Consider the following 24,047-nt stretch of genomic DNA (forward strand, 5'->3'; position numbering starts at 1 on the left):
AGGTGTGAATTGTTATTGTCGGGGAGTTGGCTAACTCTGGAATTCTGGCTCTGCTGTTTGGATTCCTGGGAAAGCGTTATCTTCTTCTTCAGTCTTGTAACTGGAAGCCTTGGTTGGGTCTTCCTGTCTAGACTGGGTGTGTCATCTGGGTTTTTTCCTACCCAAAGGGACAGGTGAGGGGGAGCCTGGAAGCTCGAGGTATAAACAGAAGAATGGATTCTGGGAAGGCAGTTTTAGCAAAGACCTTAGAGATGTTAGCATCGTCGTATCTTCAATAAAGAGATTTTGTTCTTATGGGGGCAATTGGCAGTCGCCACCTACATCTGCTCTGGGCCAAAGAGCTTGGCCACAATGACAGAGCTTCTGTGGCAAGGCATGGTACCGACTCCAACGGAGTGACTCCATAGGTGACTGCTTACTTACCAAGCCCTACAGGACTGTTCTTGCAGGGGACAAGTTATCACTGATAAACCAAGGAAACAATCCCTGGGACTATGGAATCAAATGGCACATCACATTGTTGGATGATGAGATTCTGCCCTGCAAAAAGCAAAGTAAAGACAAACACCAGGAGAAATGGTTCCAAAACAAAGATATGTTTTATTCAATACCTTTTGTATAAAAAGACTTTAGAAAAGAACACCTTGTTTTTTCAACGCTTCTTTTTAAAAAATCATTAAATAGTCTTTGCTTTTATTATTAAAATACGGCAAATAAATAGAGTTTTCGACTTCCTCCTCCTGCTGCAGCAATTCCACACCCCTCCCCAGTAGTCAAGATTGTGGCAAAATCTACAGGCCATGGGATCCAATTGGACCCTGTTCTTTGCCACGCTGCCAACATCTTTTTCCCACGTGAAAACAAAGGCAGTATTTATCCAGCTTCTGTTGCAAAATTGTAAACTCCGGTGCTTCTTGTATAAATCAAGAAGTGTCCACAAAGAAAATGATTTCTGCTTTTCTTCTCACTTTTTTTCAGTGCACACACACACACTAACACACACACAAAGAGAGAATTCTGTAACACGTGAATGAATTCCCATGGACAAGGTCTAATCTCGAATTACAGCAAAGTCTGGCTCCCCCAACCTTGGTGAGCTCCAACGTGGCCCCAACCTTGAACAGACCGCCAACAAGAAAGACACCCCCTCCCATAATAATCTTCCTGGTACAATGAGATCACTTCCTGTGTGCTCCACCCCGGAGAGTGAGAAGGCAGAGGCGCGCTGGTGCTTAGTGCATGAAATGCTCAATAAATAAACTGAGGTCTGAAACGGTTTGCTCCCCTCCCAGTCAAAGCGGGAGAGAAGGGCAACACTTGACAGCCCTTATTGTCCCATCAGATAAAACAGTATCCTCCCTGAGATACAGGAAACGCGGAGTGGCGTGCTCCCGCTCCACCCTGGGCTGCTCTCTGCTCTCAGAGCTCGGGCTGCATCCCGTGAGTCTTGATTTCTGGTCCTGCCAGGGAGGCAGCCTTCAGGATCCCCCACCACTGACGGCTGACCCAGCTCACACCTGGATGCTATAGAAATCAACTCGTTTCCGGCAGCACCTCCTAATCCACACCCAGTACAGCGAGATCATGGAAGCCCAGTAGCCCAAATATATGGCCGAGCCGGACAGCAGGTACCAGATCTCAGTCTGCTTGGCCTCCGTTGTCCAGTCTGCCTGGGCCTCTAGGCAGATGGTGTAGATTATGCCCCCCAAGAGCAGCAGGCCCCAGATGGAAACGGGCAGCAGGGGCATGTAGTTCCCCACCATTTTCTTCCTCCCGGAAGTGCCCCAACTGCTCTTGTTCATGGTGGCGATGGCGAAATACTTGGCTGGGAGGAGACCGCCCATGTAGAGCACGGCGTAGAGCGACATGAAGATCATGACGGGGTTCCCCCGTAGCCAGCAGGCATAGAGGGCCTTCACGCAGGCCACCAGCTGGACGCAGAGCAAGACCCAGATGATGTCCCACAAGTTGGCCCCGTAAAAGAGCCGCAGGACAGTGGCTGTGACGAAGAAGGGGAAGATGCCGGAGACCACCGACTCGTAGGTCATCCACAGGTGGTGGCGATGCCACCAGAGGGCGTTGTAAAGCCACTCGCGGAAGTAGGACTTGGTCCAACGGGTTTGCTGGGCCAGCCATCGGAGGAACAAGGACGGCGTCTCTGAATAGCAGCGAGAGCGGGCAGTGTACCTGCAAGGAGGAGGAGGAGGAGAAAATTAACATAGTGCAGAGGGTTGGACTAGATGACCCAGGAGGCCCCTTCCAACTCTATTATTCTATGATTCTATGTTTCTATGAACATAAGGCTGGTTTGGCTGCCTCACCTTCTGAGATTAGGTGGGCGGCGATGCAGAGGGTCTTCTTGGTAGGGGCACCAAAACTCTGAAACTCTCTTCCAAGAGAGATCTGCCCATCTCCGTTTTTTATTTTGTTTTGTTGGGCAGCCGTCCTTCTGCCCTGTCCAATGTTTTGTTGGGCTTATGTGTTCGTATGAATTTTAGCTTGAGTTTTAATTGTTTTGATCATGTGAGTGGGTGTTTACTAAAACTAATACTAAAACTAATACTAAAACTAATACTAAAACTAATACTAAAACTAATACTAATACTAGAGCCACTTGTGGCGCAGAGTGGTAAGGCAGCAGACATGCAGTCTGAAAGCTCTGCCCATGAGGCTGGGAGTTCGATCCCAGCAGCCACCTCAAGGTTGACTCAGCCTTCCATCCTTCCGAGGTTGGTAAAATGAGTTCCCAGCTTGCTGGGGGGTAAACGGTAATGACTGGGGAAGGCACTGGCAAACCACCCCGTATTGAGTCCGCCAAGAAAACGCTAGAGGGCGTCACCCCAAGAGTCAGACATGACACGGTGCTTGCACAGGGGATACCTTTACCTTTAATACTAATACTAATACACATTTTCATTTGTCAGCTGCCTTGGTGGCCCTTATCCAGGCAGAAAGTCAGCGTTTATGAGCCAACCAGAGGCTCGGCATATCGCCGGAAGGATCTGCCCCGCTGTTCTCCCAAAGAACCCAGGCATCTTAAGCCTCCTTACTTTGTGGCATAGCCGATGCTCAGCATCCTGTTGGTGAGGTGCCGGTCGTCCCCAAACGTACAGTGGGTGCCCAAGAATTTCTGATTGTACCACGACTCCAGGAACTGCTGCAGGAGGTCATTCCTATACAGGCCTGCCGGGATCAGAAGTGAGAAGAGATAAGGCAGGGGTAGTCAAACTGCGGCCCTCCAGATGTCCATGGACTACAATTCCCAGGAGCCCCCTGCCAGCGAATGCTGGCAGGGGGCTCCTGGGAATTGTAGTCCATGGACATCTGGAGAGCCGCAGTTTGACTACCCCTGAGATAAGGGGAAAGGCCGAGCGGAACAGGAACGCGTAACTGGAATATTCTAGCAATTACGTGTTGGGTTTGAGGCAACAAGGGAATGCAGTGGAAATTCTGTACCCAGAGATCAGCTCCTGGGCGGGGACCATCTGCCCCGCCCCAGATAAAGCTGCATTTCACAAATTACTTATGCTTCACGTTGGGTTGCTAATTGGGAATTTCCTTGCGATTTCGTAGGTGAGTCCTCAGTGGCGTATAATTCCATAAAACCCACCCTCCAAGAGGCAGTATTTTCTCCGGGGACGCTGGTTTTTCTAATACAGAGATCAGTTGTCAGATCAGTTGGGAGATCTCCAGGCCCCACCTGGAGGGTTGGCAGCCGTAGCTAGATGGGGGAATGCAAGGTAATGCTAGGAAATAAAGTCAGCTGATGTTGTCCCTTCTGAACTAGCATGACTGTGAAGAGAGAAAGAAAAAGCTAAATCCTGTCTTCAGTTGGCCTAAAAAGTTAATTTACGTCCTCATACTGGGGAAGAGGAGCTTTGCAGTGTTGGGATCTTTAGCAGTAGTCACAGAGACTAGGGCCGATTCCACACACATAGGAGATTGCACTTTCAATGTGCTTTGGCAGCTGGATTTTCCTGTGCAGAACAGGAAAATCTACTTCAAAAGTGCATTGAAAGTGCATTATCTATTGTGTGCAGAAAAGGCCCAGGCTAAAATCTGACCCCCTGAGCTACCCATTTGCCTCAAGCACAGGAGGAAAGGGAGAGATACAACATCAGCCCCTAAGATTCACATACAACAGGAAGCAGTGCAGCAAGGGGAATTGTGGGAAGATGGCTCCCAGCTGCACACAGTCAGCTGAGATGTTGCTTCTCTCCTGTTGCCGGTGCTTCAACCTTGAGTGTGGCCAGAGACATGAAGAAGAGTTGGTTCTTATATGCTGCTTTTCTCTACCCGAAGGAGTCTCAAAGCGGCTTACATTCACCTTCCCTTTCCTCTCCCCACAACAGACTCCCTGTGAGGGAGGGGAGGCTGAGAAAGCCCTGATCTCACTGCTTGGTCAGAACAGCTTTATCAGTGATTTGGCGAACCCAAGGTCACCCAGCTGGCTGCATGTGGGGGAGTGGGGAATCAAACCTGGCTCTCCAGATTAAAAGTCCGCACTCCTAACCACTACGCCAAGCTTTTTGGCCTGAGCCAAAGGGTTTTTGGGCCTTAATCCCTGTGCCTTGGATCCTTGTTGGACTGTAGCCCAGTACAGGATGTTTCCCTCAATGTGTTTTTCCCCCTTCTTCCTTTCCTTCTTGGATTATGAAAGGGGCCGCCAAGTTACAGCTGACTTATGGCCACCCTGTAGTGTGTTTAAGGCAAAAAGAGGAACTGTTTTTTTTTGTACCCCACATTTTACTACCCAAAGGAGTCTCAAAGCGACCTACAATTGCCTTCCCTTCCTCTCCCCACCACAGACATCTGTGAGACAGGTGACACTGAGAGAGCTCTGAAAGAACTGTAACTGGCCCAAGGTCATCCAGCTGGCTGCCTGTGGAGGAGGAGTGGGGAGCCAAACCCAGTTCTCCAGGTCAGAGGCTGCTGCTCTTAACCAGTACCCTGCACTTGCTCCCATCTCCACCCAGAGCATTTCTTTCCTCGCATTGTACTTTGTTTAGGAATGCCCTAAACTAGCGATCCCCAACCTGTGGACTGCGGACCACATGTGGTCCTTCGACTAATTGGGGGTGGGCCGCAAAGGACGCCTTCTCCCCCCTCCCCGGCCCTTTAGATCACCCCCCCCCCAGCCCTTTACAACACACTTCGGGTGTCCTTGTCTCCCATCACTCCCAGATGGGACTATCTCGCTGCAGAGAAACAAGCTCAGGGTTCCCATTGATTTGTCATTGTCAGGAGTTAAAATGTCCATAGAAAATAAAATGTTCCTTATGTTCATTGTTGTGGCACGTCTGTATCTTATTTTGAAGGGATATTTAAACATCACCATAGCAATCAGAGAGCGTTAGGGCAGTGGTTGAGAGTAGAGGAGTAAACTACCCCCCCCCACCGGGCCTCAGTAAAATTGTCATGCGTTGAGTGGTCCCCGGTGATAAAAAGGTTGAAGACCACTGCCCTAAACAAATAAACAAAGAGAAACCAACCAATCCATACCTAGGGGTCCGCTGATGCAGGAGACGCAGTCAAAATAAGACTGGCAGGCCCGTTCGATGTTGAAGGCCATCCAGTAGCGGAGGCTGCTCATGAAGCTGATGTAGGAGTCGGAGAGGTTGAGGATCCGCACGTCCCCCCCGACGGCCCCGTAGCGCTCATTCGATTCCAGCACCTTCACCAGTTCCACCGTGGCCACCGGCTCCAGCTTGGTGTCCGAGTCGCAAACCTAGAAGATGCCGAGACATTTCATGGTTGGGGGAGAGGGGTCACCCCTGGAATAACCTGAAGGGATCTATGTGGAGTTGAACACTCAATGATGGGTCAGGGGGAGTTTGGACAACAGAGTCTCACACCTAAACCTCATCTCATTGCTTGGGTCTTAGAATCTGCAAGTCAAAGTGATGACCTCCATGGCTGAATGACCTCCAAAGCGAAGACCTCCATGGAGGAATGAACCATCCGTGGTTGAAATTTCACAGCCATTCTTGAAATATACAAGGAATTCGCCTAGTACATGCGGCTGCTATAAGAACATGCACCGTAACCAAGAGATGCACTAACCGGTCTGGGACTTTGACCAGCCAGCTCACCTGGTTCCTCTACTTCTTGGTCAAAGTGGCCCTGGAGGAGAGCTAGTTGCTGACCCAAATTTGGAACCTGGGCCCTTCATGTTGTTTGTTTGCTGTGCAGTGTGTTTCTCCAAGGCTAGGAGCTTCGGTTCGTGCACAACCAGTGACTCGGCAGAGTGCAACGCATCCCACATCTGAGCAAAAAGCAGCACTCTGGAGGAATAACTTCACTCTGAATACAAAGAGGCCCAAACTTAATCAAGGTTTAGGATCTAAGCCACATGGTTTCCCCACACGGTTGCCGTGGTGCCCGCTGACACCTTTCCTGGCACCCATCAAGTGGCTTTAGAAAGTGGGCCCTTGCCCAGCTGGGCTTCTGATGGGCCACTGGAGATCTGATGGACTGGGCAGATTAAAATAACCTTGTTTCAGTGGTAGCTGCTCCCGCAGCGTTGGTTTGATTCTCTCACTCCTCTTTCCCAGTGTATTTTATAAACTAGCGCTATTCTCCAATGACCTCGAGTTTCTTCCGTGCATATATGGTTCTGGCTCCTGAGGCAGCCATTTTGGAGCGGGTGCCACCTAATATGGCAGCCATTTTGTGGTTGCGCCCACTAACTCTGTCAGAATTCCATAGGCTCCCACCTGCTCAAAAAATTTGGGGGCCCTTGATCTAAGCCCAAGGATGAACGTACAATTTGGGACACTTTGGCATGTAAAGGGTTTTAGGTGGGATTAAGTCAGATTTCAATGATCCCAACAAGTTTAACTAAGAAGATGGTTAATGGCAAACAAAGATGGGTGGGAGGATCTACATTAGAGACTGATAGGGATAAGTTTATGACTTCCCGAATGTTAAAAGCTGTTCCTGACATCAAGGGATACCAACGTAAGCACAGGTGACTTGGACACCAGCCTGGGTCACTGGGCTTGTAAAGAGTTTTTGCTTTGAGATATTTCCCATTATCATGATGCAGAATAAGCTTCCTCATGAAAATATCCAGAAATTCCATCTTTTAACCTTTTTAACGAAATCACTGCGCTCGCTGTGACTTGTTCCCTGACGCAAGAAAGACAGAACGGCCGACACTCTGCGGAACAAAGGAAAATGAACCGAAGCTCTTGTGCCAAGAATAAAACCCGAATGCTATAATACAGATTATGCAAATGCAATTAGGCAAATACTTCCTTGTTTTGCTTCATGGTTTCTACTCCTGAACACGTCAGGCACAACTAAGGCCCTTGGAACCCACCCCTCCCCCCAAACCCATGGAAATCCCACTGAGGGGATGCAGACCCCTCCTCCCCCATTTCAAAATGAAACCTAAAGTTCCCAGAATGCTGAATTCTTCACTCAATCTAATCTTGGACTTTCCTGACCCTATGTGAGTCTCTTCCAGCTCTGTCCCTATTTAAGCTTAGAGCAGCGGTTCTCAAGCGCTCTAATGCCGTGACCCCATACAGCAGTGATGGCGGTAGTGCGCGCGCATGTGTGCATGCGCCGCCGCTCCTGCTCACCACGGTGCTCGCCTCCTCCACACCACCTCGGTGATCTCCCTGAGCTTCTGTGAGCTCTGAGATGATGCGGAGGAGACCAGCGCCATGCCGCCACCACCGCCGGGCTGTCGTAGTGACCCCCGGGAAAGGGGGTCTTGAGGGGTCGCGACCCCCACATTGGGAACCACTGGTTTAGAGGTTGTCATAGGAGCCTAGCAGAACCTAGGAAGATCTACAATGAGAGACGGTTTACATATTACTACAAATCTTCCAGTGCACATCCATTCAGGGGAGTAGGGCTGTCAGGTGCAGGTTGGGAAATACCTGGAGATTTTGCGGGGGGGGGGGGGGAGGTTGAAGCCTGAGGAAGGAAAGGTTCGGGAAAGGGAGGGGCTTCAGTGGGGTATAATGCCACAGAGCCTGCCTCCCAAAGCACCAGGTGGACTGATCTCTGTCACCTGGTGAACAGTTCTTCCAGGAGGTCTCCAGTCTCCACTTGGAGATTTGAAAATCAAGATGGCGAGGTAGAAATAAACATCGGAGGACATGTGTCCAGAAGGGGGCAAAAATGGGCCGCTCAATGAATCCTGTATGTTTCTGAAGAATTCGTTTCAACCGAAGGCCTCAATCAGGGCCAAGGCCTTTTCGGTCCTGGCTCCAACCTGGTGGAATGAGTTCTCGAAAGAGCTGAGGGCCCTGCTGGAGCTACCAGCTTTCCGTAGGGCCTGCAAGACGGAGCTCTTCCGCCAGGCATATGGTTGAGGCCAGGGCGGGGTCTCGGGGTTACCATCAGAGAATCCACCGGGAAAGGTTAGATCTGGTTCCGCGCTCCCATCGGAAGAGAACTTGGCCCTCCGGCTGAATTGGGGGATAAGGGGCGGGGTGTTTACAATCTTTAAGGGTAGTGATTGCTGTCTGCTTGGTTTCTGATAAGGGCTGTTTTTATGGTTTTTTAATGGAATCTATTAAGCTAACGTAATGACTGGGGAAGGCACTGGCAAACCACCCTGTATTGAGTCTGCCATGAAAAAGCTGGAGGGCATCACCTCAAGGGTCAGACATGACCCGGTGCTTGCACAGGGGATACCTCTACCTTTTAATTGTTTGCTGGGGGTGATTGAGGGCAAAAGAAGAAGGGGATGACAGAGAATGAGGTGGCTGGCTGGAGTCACTGAAGCAGTCGGTGTGAGCTTAAATGGACTCCAGGGAATGGTAGAGGACAGGAAGGCCTGGAGGATCATTGTCCATGGGGTCGCGATGGGTCGGACATGACTTCACAACTAACAACAGCAATTGTTTTATACTTGTAAATCACTGCGAGATTTTCCGAGACCAGCGGTATAAAAATCGGAAAATAAGTAAGTAAGTAAGTAAAAGTAAGTAAGTAAGTAAGTAAGTAATTTAATCTTATATTTCAACTGGAGATTGATATTAAGCTCAGCGAGAAGGAATATCATTCTGTAGCCAAAATTGAATTTATTTTATTGGTGTAGTAACTGGGGTAACTTGCTTTGTAACTGTTTTTAAAATTTTATTGTGGTCACAGAATGATGATATATTATTCTCTGTAATTCTCAGCCGTTAACATTCAACTGGGGAAGTCCAGCAAAACTAGTTCATATCTAAGATGTGTTGGTTGTTATTTGATGATGACTATGAAAGATATTGAAGACAAGATACTTTTCTTCTTGCTCAGCTTAATGTTGACTTCCAGTTGAAATATAAGACTATATTCTTTGGAAACTTGGAGGATTTTTGCTGCCACGTGGTCTTTTCCTGGCATAGGCTCATGGGAATTGTAGTCTATGGACATCTGGAGAGCCATGATTTGGCCAACCTTGTTCTAGAGCATACTCTTTGATCTCACAGACTGACAAAATGTAAGATCCCTGGCTAATGCTACGTGTCTATTGACCACACACTTTAGAGCAGGGGTAGTCAAACTGCGGCCCTCCAGATGTCCGTGGACTACAATTCCCAGGAGCCCCTGCCAGCGAATGCTGGCAGGGGCTCCTGGGAATTGTAGTCCACGGACATCTGGAGGGCCGCAGTTTGACTACCCCTGCTCTAGAATGTTGTAATGTGCAGAAATTCCTCACAAGTTAACTCAACGGGAAAAAGGTTTTCCTGAAGGCAGAATGCTTGGGGAGGGGACCACTATGAGAAATTCATCAGATGGGCGCATGAACCATCATATTAGGGATGCCAGCCTCCAGGTGGGACTGGGATTCCCCTGGAATTACACATCATCTCCAGGCTAGAGATCAATTCTTCTGGAGAAAAAGGATGCCTTGAAGGGGGGGGGGGCTCCATGGCATTGTACTCCACTGAGATCTGTTTCTTCCCCAGGTTCCACTCCCAAATCTCCAGGAACTTCCCAATCTGTATCTAGCAACTCTACCCCCCACCCCACCCCACCCCGACACTGACCAAAGGGGATCTGGGAACCCTAAAATATATAAATCGAAAAACCTGTCTTGAAACTGAGTCAAGCCACAGGTCTCTCTATGTGTCGTTACGTCTGAGGCTGATAATTTCTCCTGATTTGCATCCTGGGATTCATGAATGAAAGATGCCAGAGATTGAACCGGAGACCACTTGCATACAAAACTCAAATACTGCTGAAGTACAGCGTCAGAGTATATTACAAACAGGAGCGATGGTTTCCAACAAGGACCTGGATTATCTACCGTATTTGCCGGAGTATAAGACGACTGGGCGTATAAGAAGACCCCCCAACATTTCCACTTAAAATACAGTACTATGGGCCTCTATGGGCAGCTATGTCTATCCCAATTGAAGTGCACCCGGCGTATAAGACGACCCCCCCACTTGGAGGCATGTTTTTCAGGGGGGAAAAGTAGTCTTATACGCCAGCAAATACTGTAGTTGGAGAACCGGACGGGCGCCGTTTACCTGGACGTAGTCCACCGAGTTGCCCAGGGCCTTGAAAGCGGTGTACATGACCTCCCTCTTCCCGCCCCATTTCTGCATGATGCAGACGCATCTCCGAGTCCGAATCAGCTCCTCCACAGCCAGCTGCCCCGGATCCTCCATGTCGATTTCGCTGTAGGCCGACGGCTCGTCTCCGGCCTGGTACCCGCTGTCTCCCTCGTCCAAATCGATCTGAGGCTGATTGTGGTAGTTGTTCTCCCAGACAAAAGTCCCCACGTCCTCTCCAGCGAAGACCTCCTGGAACATGTCCATCATGTATCGGTCCTCGGGACTGTTGCCGTCGATTACCATGATAATCCGCAGCTTGTCCGAGGGGTACAAGGTCCCCTTGACGGATTGAAGGCACTCCCGGAGATAGACGGGGTCCTCCTGATAGGCCGAGATGGTCAGGGCCACCGTTTTGGTGTAGCTGCAAGCCAGTGAGCCCCTCCTCATCCTCTTGTGCTCCAGGAAGGCAAAGAAACTCTGGACAATGAGGTGGCCTGCCAGGAAGGCCCCGTAGAGGCCGAAGGCCATGATGTGGTACTGGTCAGAAACCAGCTGGACTCCTGTGATGTAGGCCCAAGCCAAGACCGACAGGATCAGCAAGGCAAACCCAACCGTGAGGATACGGCGGGCGGTCGAAACAAAGACCTTAGGGGCTTTGGCCACGTCCATCCCTGAAAGGAAACATCAAGAACCTGAGTTTTATTTATATCTACCTATGAGGCGTGGCTTCCCTCCCCTCCTCGTAGGACATTATGTGTTCAAATTGTGCCTGGAGTGGAGAGGGTTGATAAAGAGAGTTTTTTCTCCCGTTCCTCAAATATTTGGACTCGGGGAATCCAACGAAGCTGACTGGCAGTAGATTCGGGACAAATCAAAAGAAAGACTTCTTTACACAGTGAGAGATTAGAATGTGGAATTCGTTGCCAGAGGATGCAGTGATGGCCCAGGTGAAAACACCTTGGGAAAGGGGATTAGAGCAATTCATGCAGGACAGATCTACCAGTGGCTACTAGCTACGGTGACCAAAGGGTATCTCCCTGTTCAGAGGCAGTCAACCTCTGAATCCCAGTGCCAGGAACCAACACCCGGGGAAGGCCTTGGACTCTATGTCCTCATGTTGGCCTTCCAGAGGAACTGGTTGAGTGCCACATGAGACATGATGCTGGACTAGAAGGACTATCAGTCTGATCCAGCAGAGCTCTTCTGGTGTTCTTACAAACGCCACAACCTTGATGCTGTCACTAGCCCTCCAGAGGAACTGGTTGGGCCACTGTCTGACAGGATGCTGGACCAGATGGACCCCTGGTCTGATCCAGCAGGGCGTTACTTATGTTCTTATGACATGATTCCACAATCAAAAGATCATAGAGGAGCACAGAAGTTATCTTTAGAAGAAAGTTTCTAGTCCTCAAGAAAGGAAACTTAAGACTGTGGGTAATCCTGGCTATACTCAGAAGCCCAGCTAAAGAGGACACTTCCCAGTTTGAACCCGTGATTGAAAAGACCATAATAAATTATCCCTAACCATCCCCTCAAAAATCCTACTTTGCATAATTTATGCAGCTCACAGAATCTGCCATTTTCTAGGCACAGAACCTGGATTCTCTAGGCAGAAAATTGTATTTGATTTCCCTTCAAGCCAGAGTGTATGTACTCTTGTCTACAAAGAAAGGAAAATGAAAGTTCTCAAAGCAATTAGCCCTTAAACCAAGATTAACATTTAAAACAAGATCAAATGCAATGAAAGCAGAGAGTTGAGCTGTTAAAAAAGCAACTGTGTACAATTCCACTTCATGACCCATCAAGTTAAAAAAAACACCAGGTTTGATTCTCGTTTGGACGTGAGCTTTAAAGAAAAGGACTTGATCGCTGCTTCAGTCACTCTGAAGTGGTTCACACACGGAATTGATCAGCATTACATTTTAATATTTGCAGGGTAATACTTCTTTTTTTTTAAATTTGTCGATGACTGGAGCCAACGCAGCTGTGGATATGCCGGGTTGTAGGGCCCTGATATGGTAGCTTTAGTCCCCGACAGTTCGCCATTAACTGTGGCTGGCATCTTCCGAGGGAGGAGACAGAAAGAAGGAAATCTCTCCGTGTCATTTTGCCATGTCCTACCTCTGAAATAGCCAGCCACACTTCCTGGCCAAACAGCAGGGAGTAAAACGACCAGACCGTGGCCACACAGTCCAGAATCCCCAAAACAGGCAACTCTTCCTCAGTAATATCAGGGCTCTTTCAGCCTCACCTCCCTCACAGGGTGTCTGTTGTGGGGAGAGGAAAGGGAAGGCGAATGTAAGCCCCTTTGAGACTCCTTCGGGTAGAGAAAAGCGGCATATAAGAACCAACTCTTCTTCTTCAGTAATATCAGGGCTCTCTCAGCCTCACCTCCCTCACAGGGTGTCTGTTGTGGGGAGAGGAAAGGGAAGGCGAATATAAGCCCCTTTGAGACTCCTTCGGGTAGAGAAAAGCGGCATATAAGAACCAACTCTTCTTCTTCAGTAATATCAGGGCTCTCTCAGCCTCACCTCCCTCACAGGGTGTCTGTTGTGGGGAGAGGAAAGGGAAGGCGAATATAAGCCCCTTTGAGACTCCTTCGGGTAGAGAAAAGCGGCATATAAGAACCAACTCTTCTTCTTCAGTAATATCAGGGCTCTCTCAGCCTCACCTCCCTCACAGGGTGTCTGTTGTGGGGAGAGGAAAGGGAAGGCGAATATAAGCCCCTTTGAGACTCCTTCGGGTAGAGAAAAGCGGCATATAAGAACCAACTCTTCTTCTTCAGTAATATCAGGGCTCTCTCAGCCTCACCTCCCTCACAGGGTGTCTGTTGTGGGGAGAGGAAAGGGAAGGCGAATGTAAGCCACTTTGAGACTCCTTCGGGTAGAGAAAAGCGGCATATAAGAACCAACTCTTCTTCGGGTAGAGAAAAGCAGCATATAAGTACCAACTCTTATTATAATAATTGTTTGTGGAACGTCATAGCTCATTTTAGTGATTCCGGTTTCATTCTCTCCAGGCTGTGCAAGCTCTACGCACATGTCTCAGAGAGGATATGGTGGTGGGGGCGAGAATGTGCCACCAAGTCCCAGCTGAATTACGGGACCCTCATAGGGTTTTCCAAGGCCAGAGACATTCAGAGGTGGTTTGCCATGGCCTGCCTCTGGGTCACACCCCTGGTATTCCTTGGGGGTCTCCCATCCAAATTCGAGCCAGGGCCAACCCTGCCTAGCTTCTGAGATCTGAGGAGAATTGGTTAGCCTGGGTCCATTCTGCACAGAATGGTTGATGTACTTCTAATGCACTTGAGAAACAGATTTCCATGTTCTACACATGAGAATCCAGCTGCAAAAGCATACAGAAAGTGCATTATTCGATGTGTGCAGAACGAGTGCAGGTCAAGACTCCAAGAAGGCAAGAATGTATTTATTTAGTTATTTATAACTCCGTTTTCTCTCCAAAAAGGAGCTAAAGGAGCTTACATCATTCTTATCTCCTTCACTTTATCCCACTAGCCCAAGACGGGGGATTGGGACATCACTCTAAGCCCTACACGGGACGAGCGGAAAAGCACATATTTATCCATGCCTTGCTTGACATTGTTAATGTGAAAATTCACTGCATGAAAATAAAAGTCACTGAATGTAATTGAGAATGTTTCTGTAATCCATGACTGCATCCTTTCCAAAAAGAGAAGAGCTGTTTTTTTATACCCTGCTTTTCACTACCAGAAGGAGTCCCAAAGTGCCTTATAAACACCTTTCCTTTCCTCTTCTCACAACAGTCACCCTGCGAGGTAGAGAATCCCAAGAGAGCTGGGACTAGTCCAAGGTCACTCAGCTGGCTACATGTGGAGGAGTGGGGAATCAAACCTGCACCATGGTGGCTGTATCCCAACACACAACGGGGTGTCATGGTTAGGAGGCGGACTTCTAATGTGGCGAACCGGGTTTGATTCTGCACTCCCCCACATGCAGCCAGCTGGGTGACCTTGGGCTCGCCACAGCACTGATAAAGCTATTCTGACCGAGCAGGAATATCAGGGCTCTCTCAGCCTCACCCACCCCACAGGGTGTCTGTTGCGGGAGAGGAAAGGGAAGGCGAATGTAACCTGCTTTGAGACTCCTCCGGGTAGAGAAAAGCGGCATATAAGAACCAAGCTTCTTCAGTAATATCAGGGCTTTCTTAGCCTCACCTCCCTCACAGGGTGTCTGTTGTGGGGAGAGGAAAGGGAAGACGAATGTAAGCCGCTTTGAGACTCCTTTGGGTAGAGAAAAGTGGCACATAAGAACCAACTGTTGTTCTTCTGTGTTGCACCCCAAATTTCTGCATGACCAACAGAGACATCTTGAACTACCGGGGATGGGGGACTGTCTATTCCAGGAATGAACCTTGGATTGACCTCTGGAAGGAACCATTGGGGAACTCACAACAGCTATGATAGTCCCCCTCTTCCCATGATGGAGAAGAGGCTTTTCCATTTGGTTCCAAGACTGCTGGATATTCGCTCTCCCACCCGCTGGCATTTTTAAAATTCTCCACCCTGGGCACCTCCGTGCCAAAGACTTGCTAAACCGACCTCCTGGCAAGGTCTCAGAGTAAACCTATAAAAAAATAATGAACGAGGCCAATGAAGAGGCGTTTTCAAAGAATTACTGCCACTGGCACAAATGGGTCACTGAATAAACAGATGACAAAGTACTGAAAAGGGGACGTGGAAACACCTCCCCCCCCCCCGTACCCCACCTCACAGCAACTGGGAGATCGAATCCCTCTCTATCCTCTCCCGATATAGCTCCTCAAGAACAAGGCCTCCTGGAACAACAAAACTCACGTGACCTTGCCAGTTCTATGGCCTACCACGGACTTTTGGAAGGCAACATGCAGGTGCTATATGCCCTTGATCGTGGCCGAAGCACGCAACCGGCACGGAAGGAAACATGCATGCTTTTCCGACAGCAACCATGCGCCTGGATCAGTTACTTGCGCAGGCTTTTAAGTACATCCAGAAGCAGGTGAAAGGGCAGACAAGACACATTGTAAGAATGGCAATGTGGGACATCTCCGTGATGATGGCTTTCTAGCCAAGTTGCACTAGACTGTGTTGGGTAAGAGGGCAAGGCCAGAGGTGGGAAAGCCACATTTCAGGTCTTTATTGCGCTGCAAAAGTGGCCTTAACTTTCTCAGTCTCCCTACTGCAATATAGGAATGACCATTCTGGCCTACCTCGCAGGATCGTTTTAAGGACAATCCTTTTGGTCAAATTGCTAAGAGTAATCGGAACGAGGGCTCGCCACATGTGATCTGTTAAGTTGGTCCTGTTATTGCCTTTGACAAATAGATCTGGCAGGGTTATTATTTTTTTGGAGGGGGGGCATGATTTCCAAAAACCTTCCGCACCTGTTTAGCCAAAAGGAGAAGGCGGAAAAGTCCCAATGCCCCTTAAGAAGTAAAACCTCTCTCGAGCCACTCTCCCCCTGGAAACAAACCTCTTTGCTTCGACGCATGTTCCGAAAACCGCCAGACGGATACATCAATCCTAAATTCTCTTTGGTTCGGATGACTTAGGAGGAAACACCTTTACGGTAATGCTGCTCCTGGAATCCAGACGCCCTAACTCAGTTGCTCAATTGGTGAGGAATGACTGAAGTTCAGCACACGGCCAACGTACAGCCCGGAACCAGATCAGTACTGAGATGGACATGCTGCGGATTGGCCTGCTGCAGGCCTAGAGCCGATGCAAAGATTTTGTACCTGCGTACAGACCTGGCGAAACCAGACCGTCCTGTCGCCGGAGACGCCACCCCCCACCTTTGCAATTCTTCCCCTCTCTATGCCAACGACCCAACCATCGCGGTTGCTAAAACAAAAGGCCTGGGAATCGAGGACAGGCGAGGGCAATTTTTACCCAATCACCTGTCATATTTATCGAGGCAATTTGTCAAAAACCACCCTCCCCATACACACTTTCTGCTTGAGGCACCCTAGAAATATCTTAGTAACCAGGGAGCGTTTCTGTCCTTTTACGTTGGACTCATGCAGGCAACAAACTGCGGCCCTCCAGATGTCCATGGACCACAATTCCCAGAAGCCCCTACTAGCGAATGCTGGCAGGGGGCTTCTGGGAATTGTAGTCCATGGACATCTGGAGGGCCGCAGTTTGACTACCCCTGAAGCCTGGCTCCACACCATTCTTAATGTGGACTAGAAACACCACCCTCCCAGTTTTTTAAAAAAGGACCAGGCAGTAGGTGGCAAGAAAGACCTCAGCCTGAGACCCTGGAGAGCAGCTGCCAGTCTGAACTGGCAATACTGACTGCTTGGGTTTGATTCAGTATAAGGCAGTTTCATGCATTTTCATGTTAGAGCAGTGGTTCTCAACCTGGGGGTCGGGACCCCTTTGGGGGCTGAATGAGCCTTTCACAGGGGTCGCGGCAGGGCAAGCAGCTTGGCCGGGGGGGGGGCACCATCTACACAACAGCCTTGCGGGGTAGACCGAGATAGAGCGTTCGTCTGTCTGGAGCAGCGGAAAAGAGCAAGATCAGCATGGTGGGACAAGAGGCAGAACTGAAGTGAGAAACCCCGGAAACAACCCCGATTTATATACAATCACGAACAATGGATGTTCACGCCATTGGTCAGTTTCGGTTTAATTTCTGTGAAAGAACCCTTGCCTAATTTTATGGTTGGCGGTCACCACAACAGGAGGAACTGTATTCAAGGGTCGCGGCATTAGGGAGGTTGAGAACCACTGGGCTAGAGGCTCAGAAATCTCTGTTTATTGCCACTTAATCCCCGGCCACCACTTTTAAAGCTTGCAAAATGCTTGTGAGCCGGAGCATCTATCCCAGTTATTCCAGGCTGGGCTGCCCTGGTCTGGCAGGCACTAAAGTTAATTAATTAACTAGCAGACCCCGCTGGCCACACAGCCCGTTGACTCTGGCCCCTGAAAACCATCCACAATTCATCTAACAACGCGCATCAAGGACCCCCCCCCCTTTTCTAAATCGGAGAGGTTTTTAAAACTTAATATTCATTCATTCATTCATTCATCCCATTACTAGTCCTAATTTGGGGAGGGGGAGGGAAGTAGAGCGATGTGCTAGAAACCAACACCACCCACTCATCTACAAGGGCTGCCATGTCACGAGGACGGAAATGCACTTTGCACATGCTCCAGGGGACTTCACCCTGTCCCGGATTAATTCCTCGACCCTGAAACTCAGGGGGTGATTTCGGCTCAGACCCTCCCCTGTCCCCAAAGGGGACTCCCTGGCCCACGAGATCCCCCCTCCCGACTCCCGGTTCCCCCGCCGGGAGTCCCCTTCCTCACCCACCTGCGGCGTCGGATCCGGAGCAGCCGGCGTCGGATCCGGAGCGTGGTTGACAGGCGGTCTGGGCTGTTTGATCTCTGGCGGGGGAAGCTTTTGAATCTCGGGTCGGGGGGAGGCGTCCTCCCTTTTGCGTCAGGCTGGGCCGGGCCCCTCTGAGCTCATCTTGAACAGTCACCCGCCTGCAACGCGTTTACACGCATCGAGACAACTCTTCCCCCATTTGCACACACGCTCCTTTTCCGTATGGGCTCCGCTCTCCTTGGGAGAAAAAAAAAAAGAAAGCAAGCAAGCGAAGAAAACCTCCAGCCTTTTTGTTTCTTCCTGCCAGAAGAGGGCGCCGCTGGGCATGTGCAGAGTGCCATTTTTCTCCCGCCCTTGGAATCCTCGGCCTCCGGCCCGTTTGCATTCTGGTTTAAAGGCGGGCGGGGAAGAGGGGCAGGGTCCACAGTTTGCAGGGAGTGGGTGGGTTTTTTTTTTGGGGGGGGGGCTAAAAATAACATTGCAATGCAGATTACGTTGGAAGAAGAAAAAAGAAATGCAACAGGCTTCCCGAAGGAGAAAAATTGGATTCCTGAAGTTCCGAAGAGAACCGGCTTAAGGAGAAGGGAGCGGGGGTGGGAGGCTACGTGGGCCAAAGACGGTCCGGAGGTTTGGAGGGGGAAAACCCGCTGCCGGGAAGAGATTGCGGGAAGGGCGGCCTGGATTTAAAAAGTTTGCAGCTAGGCGGACCGAGGGAATACGCTTGCAGGGGGAGGAGGGGGTGGGTTGCCAGCCTCCAGCTGGAGATCCACGGGAAGGCCAGACCTCAGCCCTACCACGGTCCCTCCCCTCCACCACTCGGCCCCACCCCCCAAATCTCCATGAATCCCCCGGGCAAGAATTGGCAACCCGAGTCTGAAGATGAGGGTTAGGCTCCTTGCAGGGAGGGTGAGGAGAGCTCGAAGTCGGGAGCTGGGAGCTGTGAAACAGTTAAGGAGAGGCAGGTATTCAAACCAAGCCCCCTTTCTGGTGAGAAATCTGCATCTCCTCAAATCTGAGCCCTGTTTGTTTTTATTGACTCCCCATTCAAAAGTTGAAATGCAGATTTCGGGGTATCTCAGGGGTTAGGGCCAAAATGCTTTGGTTGCCAGCTCTGGTCTGGGAAGGACCTGGAGATTTCAGGAGTGCTGCCTCCCAAGTGGGGTATAATGCTACAGATCCCACCTTTCAAATCAGCCCTTTTCTCCAGGAGAAGTGAGGGGGTTTGTCTGGAAATCTATTGTAATAGCGGGAGATCTCAAAGTTCCGCCTAGAGGGTGGCTGTGTGCCCTTATCAGAGCGGAAGCACCAACAGACGCCCCTTAAATTGGGCAGTAAAAAAACAAATATTCGTATCGCAACACAGCTATTCATCTGTTGGAACGATCATAAAGCATGTTTGGGTAAATTCAGTGATGGCTGCAATTTCATTGGGCAGAGTTTTTTTTAAATGAAAATATACATACAAAAAAAAGTAGAGGGGAGCAGCCATGGTTGCCAACTCTGTTACTGGAGATTCTGGACTGGGGCCTATGGAGGGTGGGGGACCTCAGCAGGGGCCAGTGCCACAGTCTGTCTTACAAAGCAGGGGATTTGGAGATGAGTGACTATTTCAGGAGACCTCCAGGCTTCACCTGGAGGTTGGCAACCTTAGACATCATGTATTCCATTAAATCATCTAAGGGGGGGGGTGTTGAAGTTGGCATGAGCACCCTCCTTAAATGATTGCTTCTCCAACTGCAAATCTGTGCAGGTTTTAATTGCCCACTCAGTTGAATGAATTAATCGGCTAAGATTTACTCAATTAATTAATTAATTGATTGGCTTACATTCCCCGTGGATGTATTTAAATAAAATGAAATTTCAATTACAGTTTAAGCCGCCTAAACATAGTATTCAGACAGGACCAATTCGATTCACAGACATATAATGAGATCCAGGGTATTTTTTAAAATTTCATTTATACCTCACTTATCTCCCTGATGGGGAAACCGGAAGTGGTTTATTACAATACTTTTTCACTTCTCCATTTTATACTCACAACAACCCTGGGAGGTAGGTTAGGTTGACAGCATGTGCTGGCCCAACTTCGGGGTTCAGAAATATTTGTGGGTGGAACCTGGGGGGGCAGCCTCAGTGGCATATAATGCCACAGGGTCAAATTGCTAGTCGTAACACAGTCCCAACTTACAAAAATCATAACGGAAAAGCGGAGGAAAATTGTGAGAACCGGTTGACGCAGGTAGGCGTGAGCCAGTGAGGCCTGACTCAGATGGTCTGACTCAGTATTTAGAAGCTTAGCTATATCCACACATAAAATATATTTGATCATGAGCTCCAAGAGCGTTTAGCTATGCAGCGTGGATCAGTACTTAGAAGGGTCAGAAACACGAGAAGCAAGCACGAAACCTGCATTTCCTAAGAAGCAGTGCTTGACCTCCTGGCTGTGAGAGCTCTATCACTTTCATTTTGAGCCTTCCTGCAAAGAAGTTCAGGGGAATGCCCACAATTCCTGTCTCTCAGTCTGACCTTACAACAAGCTGGTGAGGCAGGCTACGTTGAGAGTTTGGTGGGAAAGGGTGGGATTTGAACCTGTGTCTTCACCATATGGCATGCTAGCCTCCATCCTGTGCCAGTGGGTTTCTGGAAGATGGCTTATCAGCCACGCTCCCCCTCAAGCACTTCAGGCTGATCCTCATTGAGCAGGGGGTGGACTAGATGGCCTGTAATGACCCCTTCCAACTCTGTAATTCCGTGACCAGTAGAACGTGCACATCTGTTAGGGCTGCCAGGTAAGCCCAGTCATCATCAGGTGATGAAGGGTTGGGTTTCCGTCTCTAGCTTTGGAAGTTCCTGGAAATTGGGAGCAGGGAGGGGGGCTTGGGAAGTCAGGGACCTCAGCAGGGTATAATAACAGCGTCCTCCCATTTTCTCCAAGGGAGCTAATCAGCTCTGGAGATGGGCTGGAATTCCAGGAGATCTCCAGGCCCCACCTGGAGGCTGGCATCCAGATCACCCACACATACAAAAATGGTAGGTTTGTAGGATGGGGAGGTTCCAAAACAGCTTAAGGTCCGGTGAAAAAAACAGCTTACCTGAATGCTTCATGTTGGAAAACCAAGGTCTTCCTCCATTAACGCCCCCAGGTGCTTCTCCTCCTACTCTCTGGGCCCATGTGTAAATGCAGATTGCAAAACAGAAGACCCTGTTAGGATAGATTTAGCTATCTCGGAGTAAAGGCTATCTGTATCATCCTACCAAGTAGGAATCAGTGATAAGGTTTGGGGTTTTTTAAAAATCTCGCACACATCTGCAGATAAAGTGTGTTTGTATGGGCTCAGTGTCTGCTTATCTCCGTCTTTCAGACTTGGGAAATGTATTTATTTCAAGAGAGAAGGCAGGAGGTCATGGCCAGAGTGTCAGGTGAGGCTCTGCGAGACCCAAGTTCGAATCCCTGCTCTGCTACGGAAGCTTGCTGGGTGACCTGGGCTGGTCAGGCCCTCTGAACCTGACCTACTCCGCAGGATTGTGGGTTGATAAAATGCAGAAGGACACAGCTATGCAAGCTGTTTGGGGTCCCCCGTGGGGGAGAGCCAGTTTGGTGTAGTGGTTAGGAGTGCGGACTTCTAATCTGGCATGCCAGGTTCGATTCTGCGCTCCCCCACATGCAACCAGCTGGGTGACCTTGGGCTCGCCACGGCACTGATAAAACTGTTCTGACCGAGCAGTGATATCAGGGCTCTCTCAGCCTCACCTACCCCACAGGGTGTCTGTTGTGGGGAGAGGAATGGGAAGGCGACTGTAAGCCGCTTTGAGCCTCCTTCGGGTAGGGAAAAGCGGCATATAAGAACCAACTCTTCTTCTTCTAAACTGGGGTGCAGATATATATAAATAAAACATGTCTCTTCAAGTGTGACTGTGCCTTTAAAATTGGAGTATGGGAGAATGTTGTAAAATGCCAGGGTTGCAAAATACCTGGAGGTTTTGGGAGAGGAGCCTGAGAAAGGAGGGGTTTGGGAAGGGGAGAAACTTAAATGGGATATAATGGCGTAGCACCCATCATCTAAGGAGTCCTCCTAAGGCAGCCTTTATCAACTTTTTTTAACCTTTGAGAAACCCCAGAAACATTCTTCAGGCTTCAAGAAACCCCAGAGGTAGAGAGATCATGCAGAATATGGCTGGGAAGCATAACTGTGGACACGCCCACCCAGGGCCGCTCCCCTCCCCACCCCCTCCAGGTTCATCGTTGGCCATTTTGGGGGAGTCCATATGACCTTATATGTCTGGTTCTCAATCTGGGGGTCGGGAACCCTTTAGGGGGTCAAATGACCCTTTCACAGGGGGCGCAGCATGGCGAGCAACTTGGGGGGAGGGTGTTGCCGCCACTGTTGCTGCTTCTCCTGCAGGCGCCACACAACAGCCTTGTGGGGTAGATCGAGAGAGAGCGTTCATCTGTCTGAAGCAGTGGAAAAGAGCAAGATCGGCACGGTGGGACGAGAGGCAGAACTGAACTGAGAAACCCCGGGAAGAAACCAATTTATATACAATCATGAACAATTAATCTTCATGCCATTGGTCACTTTTGGTTTAATTTCAGTGAAAGAACCCTTGCATAATTTTATGGTTGGGGGTCACCCCAACAGGAGGAACTGTATTAAAGGGTTGCGGCATTAGGAAGGTTGTGAACCACTGCCCTATATGGTCATATTACCAAATCCATGTTTAACATTTTTTTAAAATATATATAAATCCACCCATTTGGGAAACCGTTCCAGGGTTGTCCAGAAATCCCAGGGTTTCACAAAGCCCTGGTTGAGAAAGCCTACTCTAGGGATGCTAATCTCCCCTCCCCCCAAGAGCTCTCTCTTGCTACCACCTGGATCCGGCGACCTTAAAGTGAATAAGTCAGCCAAGCCCTTTTCGTCAAACTCTGCATGCCCTTGCAGAAATCCTAGACTTCGGTCCAGACCTTCGGCTTTCTGAGGATCAATTCGAGTCCTGCCTCCATGTTCTCTGGCCATCTCTGGTTTATGTCACCCCTGCCGACTCTGACGAGTGGAATCTCTAGCCAGATGCTGCTGGGATTAGTCACGTCAGAAGTTAGCTTGCCAGAAGCTCTGGCCATTCCCATGTTTCATCCCCACTGGGGGGTCAGCAAAGGGCAGATCCCCCCTCCCCGCCCACCTGGGATTTAGCAGGCAACTTCCAGTTCAAAGGGCTTTTCCCTGAAGTGGGTGCGCCCGGTCCGGCTGTGAAAGATAGTGGAAGGCCAGAGATCACGCATGGTCAGGAGGAGCCAGACTGCCCACGCTTCTCTTGTTATCTTGGCTGAGTTTGCCGTCCTTTTCCCATTAGTTCTCCTCCTGCAGCTTCTGGATGACAACATTCCGGGTTTTTTTCCTTTTTTAAACCACCGTTTAAGGAGTAAATCCCAGAAAAAAACAAAGTAACAGGGCCTAGGAGCTTATGAGGCCAAAGGTTGTCCAGGTGATTGCCATATCGGGGTGATCAAAGCTCCCCAGAGTTCTCTTAGTGTTCTTCAAGACGACTGACAGCCCATCTCTTATTTTGTTTGACGGGTACGCCATCACGTTTATCTAGGGTTGGCATCTCTGGCATGCGAGATACCTGGAGACTTTGGGGGGTGGAGCTGGGAGGGGGTGAGATTTGTGGGGGAGAAGGACCTCCATGGCGTATGATGTTATGGAGTCCCCCCTCCAAAGCAGCCATTTTCTCCAGGGGAACTGATCTCTGTCGTCTGGAGATGAGCTGTAAAACCGGAGGATCCCCAGGTCATACTTGGGGACTGGCATCCCGAAATGTACCGCTTGTCCTAAAGTTACTGCATAGGAATGCCGGCCTCCGTTTGGGACCTGGGGAACCCCCTGGAATTACGCCTCATCATCAGAGTACAGAGATCTGTCTGCACGCAATAGATAATGCACTTTCAATGCACTTTAGAAGTAGAGTTTCCTGTTCTGCCAAAGCACATTGAAAGTGCATTATCCTATGTTTGCGGAATGCACCTTGTTCTCCTGGAAATAATGGCAGCCTTGGAGGGAGGGCTCTGTGGCATTGTACCCCACTGAAGCCCCTGTCCTCCTCAGGTTCCATCCTCAAATCTCCAGGGGTTTCCCATCCCATGCTGATTCTGCACTTACTTTGTTTTTTCCATTGTGGATCC

The 24,047-nt window shown here is 49.6% G+C and overlaps 1 protein-coding gene across 1 annotated transcript; it reads right to left on the reverse strand.

Annotated features, from left to right (window-relative positions):
• Positions 1-580: 580 nt before the first annotated feature.
• Positions 581-18,244, reverse strand: LOC143837265 (hyaluronan synthase 1-like). The gene is made up of 5 exons (XM_077336883.1): positions 17,849-18,244; positions 10,485-11,182; positions 5,503-5,728; positions 3,051-3,183; positions 581-2,187 (listed from the first exon to the last, which is right to left on the reverse strand). Exons 2-5 carry the CDS (start codon positions 11,178-11,180, stop codon positions 1,512-1,514), a joined length of 1,731 nt encoding a protein of 576 aa, XP_077192998.1. The 5' UTR covers positions 11,181-11,182; positions 17,849-18,244; the 3' UTR covers positions 581-1,511.
• Positions 18,245-24,047: the final 5,803 nt, after the last annotated feature.

This window comes from Paroedura picta, chromosome 5 (genome assembly GCF_049243985.1).
Source record: "Paroedura picta isolate Pp20150507F chromosome 5, Ppicta_v3.0, whole genome shotgun sequence".
NCBI classification, from domain to species: domain Eukaryota; kingdom Metazoa; phylum Chordata; class Lepidosauria; order Squamata; family Gekkonidae; genus Paroedura; species Paroedura picta.